General features: G+C 47.5%; 2 protein-coding genes across 2 annotated transcripts; both read right to left on the reverse strand.

Moving 5' to 3' along the window:
- Window positions 1-551: 551 nt before the first annotated feature.
- On the reverse strand, window positions 552-1,776 carry LOC119306909 (peroxidase 57-like). The gene is made up of 2 exons (XM_037583002.1): window positions 1,552-1,776; window positions 552-1,360 (listed from the first exon to the last, which is right to left on the reverse strand). The coding sequence occupies exons 1-2, from the start codon at window positions 1,774-1,776 to the stop codon at window positions 602-604; spliced, it is 984 nt and encodes a 327-aa protein (XP_037438899.1). The 3' UTR covers window positions 552-601.
- A 3,089-nt stretch (window positions 1,777-4,865) lies between these two features.
- Window positions 4,866-6,193, reverse strand: LOC119306264 (peroxidase 57-like). Its single transcript, XM_037582532.1, has 2 exons — window positions 5,913-6,193; window positions 4,866-5,826 (listed from the first exon to the last, which is right to left on the reverse strand). The coding sequence occupies exons 1-2, from the start codon at window positions 6,135-6,137 to the stop codon at window positions 5,068-5,070; spliced, it is 984 nt and encodes a 327-aa protein (XP_037438429.1). The 5' UTR covers window positions 6,138-6,193; the 3' UTR covers window positions 4,866-5,067.
- Window positions 6,194-8,298: the final 2,105 nt, after the last annotated feature.

Here is an 8,298-nt window from a genome sequence, read left to right on the forward strand (position 1 = left end):
GGGAGGGGTGATCTGAGGAAGTTCCATGGAGTATTGCTGACAAAATTACGCACGCTACTGGATTCACCTACTTTGCTGAGATTCCAAGGAACTCGGCAAAGCCCAGAATGAACTCAACGATATGTTTGCCGAGTTCTGCACTCGGCAAACAGGACTCGGTTGGACAAGAATTGACAATCATTAAAATTGTCAGAGTTCTTATTATCAGAGATTCGGCGAAGATTTAAGCAAGCATTGTCGTGTTTCAGGACCGTGCATCGTGCCGATCTGCCAAGATTTAAGCAAGCATTTTCGTGTTTCAGGACCGTGCATCGTGCCGATCTGTGAAACATTTCTAGTGTATCTTATAGGCAAAACATCAATTCTGTTATTGCTGATCCCGACCGTACAACATACCATGTTATTAGAAATTATTCAATGGGACGCAAATCAAATGAATAGAACATGCGGCCAGAATGAAGTACATCAAGATGAATCCGATCAAAACCAAAATGAGAAAAAAGGATGGCAACAATCCGATGACCAAATCCAGAAAAGAAGACAACAAAAGGCACACCATTACTTGATGTCTCATCACAAAATGATGATCCATGATCTCTCATCAGTTGAACTTGGTGCAGACCCTGCGGACCTCTCCCTGTGTGCCGGTAAGCACGTTGACCTCCCCCAGCTTGGCGAGCGCCTGCGGGAAGAGCCAGCGGAAGTGGTCAGTGTTGGCGAGCCTGTCAACCATCCAGCGCGTGGAGCCGTCGCCGTAGAGGTTCTGGTCGACCATGAGCGCGCCGCGGCGGCGCTGCAGCATCTTGTAGAAGCTGTTGTCCAGCTTGGACGCGCTGGACCGGTCGTCCAGGAACACAATGTTGTTGTCGGAGGACGCCGTGTTGGGGCACACATATGTCTTGTATGTGGACGCTAGCTCCGGGTCCATGCTCGGGTCCGTTGCACCGGCTTTGCCGCCGTAGTTGTAAAGACGGCTCTTCTTGATCATGCTGCAGTGCGCAACGCCAACCGTGTGCGCGCCCAGCAAAACGACCATGTCGTCCGAGCTGAGGCCGAGGGTACGGAAGAAAGCGGCTGCCTGCGGGACCGTGAAATCTGGCCCCGGAAGTTTCACGTCGCTGGCTATGGACCGCCGGCGGTCCCTGCGCCCGGTGCGCACCGCGTATCCTTGTCCCGTGGACGCATTCACCGCGTCCCTGGTTGCGAGGATCTCGATGTCGGAGCAGGATACGACACCAGGGCACCGCTTCTCGAGTTCCGTCTTAATGGTGGTGATGAGGTCGTAGCCTTTCACGCTCAGGTTCGGTGATGCCGTCTTCTCTGTGCCGGGGCCGTCGATCAGCAGCCCGCCGTCGCAGCCCTACGCACGTAGTCTAACAGATTAGTTTTAATTTTGAAAAAAAAAACAGATTAGTTAGTCTATCTAACTTTAGATGTGCAGTAGAAGAATTAGTGGCGCGCACGTATGAATCAAACAACACATTAGTACATACTATATCATGCTCTAGCCTCTAGCTAACAAAAGCTCATAAAGTCATAATATACACATACATTGACGGCGCACTCGTGGAACAGCAAGCGTAGGAGGTGAGCGACGATGGCGCTGTCCTGGGAGAAGCGGGCCTTGACGATACCGCGGACCACCGCCTCCACGTCGTTGCCGCGGCACTTGCCCGTGTAGTACCCGTTCTGCAGCTGCGCCTGGCCATCAGTGGCAAGCCCAAGCACGGCGACGGCGAGCACCACCACTAGCACTGCTGCCTTTGTGTGCCCCATCGTTGCCTAGCTAGCTAGATACTCTTGGTGCTTGAGCTATGGGAGGTGTGAGAAGCAAAGGGCTTATGTCTATCCTATTTATAGCATAGGTTAGGGGAGGACACGGTCTCCTTGAAGTTGTCTGATGTTTGGTTGTGGAGATCACGTACCTAGATTCCTTTCTTTCTCAATTAAGCAAGTGGGTATCTGCTAGCTGCTGCTTGCTCGAAATTACTATTGTGGTTTGATTTCGAGGCATCCTATTTTTTGTTGGCAAGGATGTCAACCATGCCATCCAGTGTGGTATACGATGGTCCTTTGATAGATAGATGCCCAACTACATGCTCTTATTTAGATTTGTTTTGAATTTGGAATCCGAGGCCATGAATTGATCTGGCGTTCGACTTCCTGGAGCATTCAAGTTATATTCTGGCTGGTGCTTGACCTCGTGTTTCGGTCCCAGCCTCTGTGCCTGCTGAAAGAAAAGTATGAAGATTACAATTTTTGTTTACCAATTTTTATCTTCACCATGCATATAAGTAACAATAAGTATTTTCTCTTCAAGATCCACATCACCGCCATCCTCTCTCTAAATATTCCAATAGTACTTTCCTTTTGGACCTATCCTGGTTTTAAAATTGTGTTCCTTCAGAATTTGGAAGGCCAATCAATTGTATATTGGTATATGTAGTTCCACCAATTTCTGGGTCAAATCAAACTAAGATTAGCTGTAATCAAGCTAGATAATTACAAAGTGGCATCATTTTAATGCCTTGTACAACTTTTGAATATTATGTTTGAAACATTGACAATGATGAGGGACACACTCTTTTGATTGGTACTCTTAATTAATTACATGTAACTTTCAATACAGAAAAATAACTCTTTAGTTAGTTCTGTTTTTATAGCGAACACTGTCTTGTGTCCATTTCTTCTGTTGGCATGTTCAAACGTCCATCAACATGGATTATGTAGCACTACCTCAACCCTCTAGTCTAAGAGGGAAAATCATTCGTTCTCCAGAAATTGTTTACGTACTATTTGGTTTTGTACTTTTTTTGGGCATCCTCAAATTGGTTGAATGAGCATATATAGGGTACCAATCAAAAGAGCATGTCCCTCAGCATTGTCAATGTTTCAAATATAACATTCAAAAGCTGCACAAGGCATTAAAATGATACCACTTGTATGTAATTATCTAGCTTGATTACAGCTAGTATTAGTTCGATTTGACAAAGAAATTGGTGGAACAACGTACCAATATACAATTGATTGGCCTTCCAAATTCTGAAGGAACACAATTTTAAAACCAGGATAGATCCAAAAGGAAAATACTATTGAAAATCTAGAGAGAAGATGGAGGCGATGTGGATCCTAAAGAGAAAATACCATACTTATTTGGTGAAGGTAAACATTAGTAAAGAAAAACTGTAATTTTTGTACTTTTCTTTCAAAAGACCAAAACGCGAGGTCAGGCACCAACCAGAATAACTCGAATGCTCCAGGAAGTCGAACGCCTGATCAATTCATGGCCTCTGGTTCCAAATTCAATACAAATCTAAGTAAGAGCATGTATATACATTACTAGACGACGGGAACTATTTTAACACCAGTCATATACGAACATTGCGAGGTGTCCATTCACCATTGGTGTCTAGTTCAAAATTATGTTTCCCAATTGAAAGAAATCGCTTGATGGGACTAGTTTATATTAAAGCATACACATATATCTAAAAAGGGTAGACAAGTCTGTGCTAAAAATTAGCCAACCACTGCATCTATAAATGTGTGCTCATAGGGAAAGAATCGAAATGAAATTGCATCATATTGCCGAAAGCCGCTGCTAATCATGAGCTCATCTGCTCATTGATGAGCAGTAAAATAAAATATGAAACTTTTTTTTACCTGAAACATGAACAAATTCTCTATGTGCGTGCAAAGTTTCATGACCATATGACATAGGAGAAGATCGGGACAAAAAATCAGTGCTCCAAAATCGAAATTTTGAACATTTCTCAAGCTTCAATTTTTTCAGAGCTCTCCCCATTTCATATCGTCATGACATTTTGCAGGCACATAGACAACTTGTTCAACTTTCATGCCAAAAAACTTAACTTCTTTTCATTTTGTTTGCTATTTTTTTTTAAATTTATTGTTCATTCACAGGAGCCGATGAGCTCGAGAACTGAAAAATTGTGCTCCGTGACATTGTTCCTGCATACCAACAAAACTGAATGGTTTTGTATGATCATCTTTTATATGTCTATTTGCATTGAGAATTCCCTCACCAATTATAATCTGTAATAACCACTGCTATGTTGCTACACATCAGAATTATCACAACCGGAAGGAAGCATGTGGTGGGAGGACTGAGCTTCAGTGACGTAACTGCACCACTGAAGCAGCGTCCACGAAGGGGCTGGTCTCGAAAGACCAAGGGGTTTTCTGCAAATGTGAAACAGAGTGACGGGTCTCTTGCAACACAACAACTACCAGTCATGTGGTAAATGCAGATGAACGGTCATAAATGAGTGATGTCCGAAGCACCATGATTACCAACTAGTTAGGTCTTTTATATAACTAGATGATGCCCCGCGCGTTGCGGCGGGATTTTGTATGAAATAAACTAGCGCCGAACTAATCATCTATCTGCTGTCTTTATAGTTTCTCTTGTAGTAAGATGAGTTGTTTATCAATATTTTACAAATAAATAACTAAAGAAAACATATTTCTATCTATAAGTTTAAAATTGGACACACAAAAATGCATGTAAGACTCACTTTTCTTTCATATATAGAGCACTCGGGTATCATGCTAGTTGCATGCATGCGTCAGTTTTTTTCTTGATTAAAACACACATAGGCGGCAGTTACTGCATGCATGCGTCATCTACTATATTTACTACATATGGCAGGTGCAGCGGCTCTCATTGTGTAGATCGGACGGATATTGTTAATTGATCTACTATATCCAAGGGCTAAATTATTTTGGATGATGTTGCTTAAGGAGAAGCGAGAGAATTCCTTGTAGTGGGAGCTAGCTATTTAGATATAGTAGATATAGATAAGCGACTGAAAGGTATATATGCATAATATCAAATATGTTGCTATTGATCTCAATCGTTCATGTTATTAGAAATTATTCAATGGAACACAAATTAAATGAATTGAACGTGCGGTCAGAACGGAGTACATCGAGATGAATCCGACCAAAACCAAAAAAGGGAGAAAAAAATACCACCAATCCGACCGGAAATAAACACAACAAGCACACCATTAATTGATGTCTCCTCAGAAAATGATGATGATTTCATCAGTTGAACTTGGTGCAGACCCTGCGGACCTCTCCCTGTGTGCCGGTAAGCACCTTGACCTCCCCCAGCTTGACGAGGGCCTGCGGGAAGAGCCAGGTGAAATGGTCGGTGTTGGCGAGCCTGTCGACCATCCACCGCGTGGAACTGTCGTTGTAGAGGTTCTGGTCGACCATGAGCACGCCACGGCGCTGCTGCAGCATCTTATAGAAGCTGTTGTCCACCTTGGACGCGCTGGACCGGTCGTCGAGGTACAGGATGGTGTTGTCGGACGAAGCCGTGTTGGGGCACGGATACCTCTTGTATGTGGCCGCGGTGTTGGGGTCCATGCTCGGGTCGGTTGCTCCGGCCTTGCCGCCATAGCTGTAAAGACGGCTCCTCTTGATCATGTTGCAGTGCGTGACGCCGACCGTGTGCGCGCCCAACAGAACGACCATGTCGTCCGAACTGAGGCCGAGGTTGCGGAAGAAAGCGGCTGCCTTGGGGACCGTGTCATCTGGCCCTGGAAGGTTCACGTCGGTGGCCACGGACCGCCGGCTGTCCCTGCGCCCGGTGCGCACCGCGTATCTTCGCCCCGTGGACGCGGCGACCGCGTCCCTGGTTGCGAGCACCTCGATGTCGGAGCAGGATACGACCCCGGGGCAGCGCTTCTCGAGCTCCGTCTTGATGGCGGTGATGAGCTCGTAGCCCTTGACGCTCAGGTTCGGGTTTGCCATCTTCTCTGTGCCGGTGCCGTTGATCAACAGCCCACCGTCGCAGCCCTACGCAGGTATGGTCAAAGACAACTATTAATGGCGCGCACGTAGGAGTATGAATCAAACACATTAGTATATATACTAGTACATACATTGACGCCGCACTCGTGGAACAGCAAGCGTAGGAGGTGGGGGACGATGTCGCTGTTGCTGGCGAAGCGGGCCTGGACGATACCCTGGACGACAGCCTCCACGTCGTTGCCGCGGCACTTGCCCGTGTAGAACCCGTTCTGGAGCTGCGCCTGGCCATCGGTGGCAAGCCCCAGCACGGCGACGGCGAGCACCACCGCTAGCACGGCTGCCCTGGTGTGCCCCATCGCTACCTAGCTAGCTAATTGCTACTGTAGGTGCGAGTGATCGATTAAGCTCTTGGTGCTTGGGCTATGGAGGTGTGAGAAGCAAATGGGTCGTTTCTCTCCTATTTATAGTATAGGTTAGTGGATGACATGGTCTCCTTGAAGTTGTCTGATGTTTGGTCATGGAGATCACGTATACCTTGATCCTGTTCTTTCTCAAATCTCAACTAAGCAAGTGGGCATGTGCTAGCTGTGCCTGCTCGAATGATTGTGATTTGTTAACGTTTTCAGATCTTTCGAAGCATTCTAATTTTTGCTGGCAAGAATGCCAACCACGACATCCGACGTGGTATGCTGTCTCTTTGCTAAATGACTCATGTACATATGCTTATCTAGATTTGGCGTGCGCAGGGTGTAGCTTACCACCATGCCCAACGTCCTCGTTTGGTGTTGAATTGTGGATGTACAGTACAGTTGTTTGAGCTGTTACCGTTGAGTAAATAGGCAATTTTCGACTAATTTAATCCATAGATAAATCACTATGGTGGCATTGATTGAATCGACGACATACTAACTCTGATCTAAACATGCATTTACTAAGCAAACAGTAGACAAATCTACACATACTGCTAGTACTGCTAATGCGAAAATAAACAGGAGCGGGATAAACGCGTTATACCCTCCAGTAGGCCAGGCAGAAGCCGCGGCGGCGGTGACACCAACAGCGGCATCCTCGGCGGCCTTCTTGTCGGCCTTGATCTTCTCGGCGGCGGCACGTTCGGCGGCGGTGGACAGGATGATGACGAAGACGACGCGGACGTAGAGGAAGTAGTGGATCGGAGGCAAGTAGTCGCGTAGTCGCTTCCCAAAAACCTATTCGCCTCTCTCCCATACAGGAACCAGAGAGACGGGGTTTCGGAGACATGCTCTCCCGCCGACCGTGTACGAGGCGAACGCGATGGAGTCACCGGCGGCGGCAGCAGCAAAGAAACGACGTGGGTGGTTCGCGTGGGAGAAGATGTGATCTGTTCGTGGCGGCTAGGGTTAGAAGACACCGCACGCTTATATAGGCGCAGCCGCGCATGGAGAGACGTGGTCTCGACCCACGTCTGAGTCCGTGACACCCCACGATCCGACGTCTCAGATCGTGGCCCAGTTCAGAAACTCTCCGTTAGTGACAGCCCATGTGTGAGCTCGGCTCGGCTCATTCCCGCAACCAGCGGCGCGTCGTGACGAGGCATGGCGTGGCGAGGCGGGCAGCGGAGGAGTGCGCGAGGGCCTCTTCTCTTTTCAAGCTCCAATAGCATGTAGAAGAGAAATCCTTATAAGGAGGTCCAACTCCTCTTCCACTTCCGGAGTGGACTAAACTTTCCACCTCCACCTAGTGCCGAATAAACCCACATGGGCCCTTAGAGATTTTCAGAAATTGCTATATGGGCCTAAAACCCATCTCAAATTTCAGCAATCCCCCATCAGATCTCGAGGGCCCATTGTGTCCTCTGTTTCAATTGTTGTTTCGATATACTAGTGTTTCAGTGAAGACCTGTTAAGGTTGAGCTTCATCTAGAGCAAGTAGCTACACTCCTTCACAACTGAACAATGGACTATTCCTTGAATTGTCAGTTTGGTGTAAAGAAGTTTCACCACATGTCTTACTAGTACTAGGCTGCCGAAGGCTGACCCCTCCGGTGGAGCATATAACACTACTAGGAAAAGGGCTATAGATGATATGGCCACTAATGACGCACCAGACATGTGGTGCGCCATTACTATATACTAATGGCGCACCATGTGCTGGTGCGCCATTAGTAATATATTACTAATGGCGCACCTGGTGCCTGGTGCGCCATTAGTAGTTTTTTAATAAAAAATAAAAAAACTTGTTACTAATGGTGCACCGTTGTACAGTGCGCCATTACTAGTTGACATAGTAATGACGCATCAAACCCACCGTGCGCCATTAGCAGCTTTGAAAAAAAATAAAAAAATTTGTTAGTAATGCCGAGCCCCACCTCCCCTCGCCCCGTCGTCCCCCTCCCCTCGCAGCCCTTGCCCCACCTCCCCTCGCCCCGTCGCCCCCCTCCCCTCGCCGCCCCCTTGCCCCACCACCCGCCGCCGCCACACCGCCCGTCGCCCCCACCACCCGCCACCGCCCCCTTGCTCCGCCCCCTCCGTCCGCCAC

Source organism: Triticum dicoccoides, chromosome 5B, assembly GCF_002162155.2.
Source record: "Triticum dicoccoides isolate Atlit2015 ecotype Zavitan chromosome 5B, WEW_v2.0, whole genome shotgun sequence".
In the NCBI taxonomy this organism is placed as follows: Eukaryota; Viridiplantae; Streptophyta; class Magnoliopsida; order Poales; family Poaceae; genus Triticum; species Triticum dicoccoides.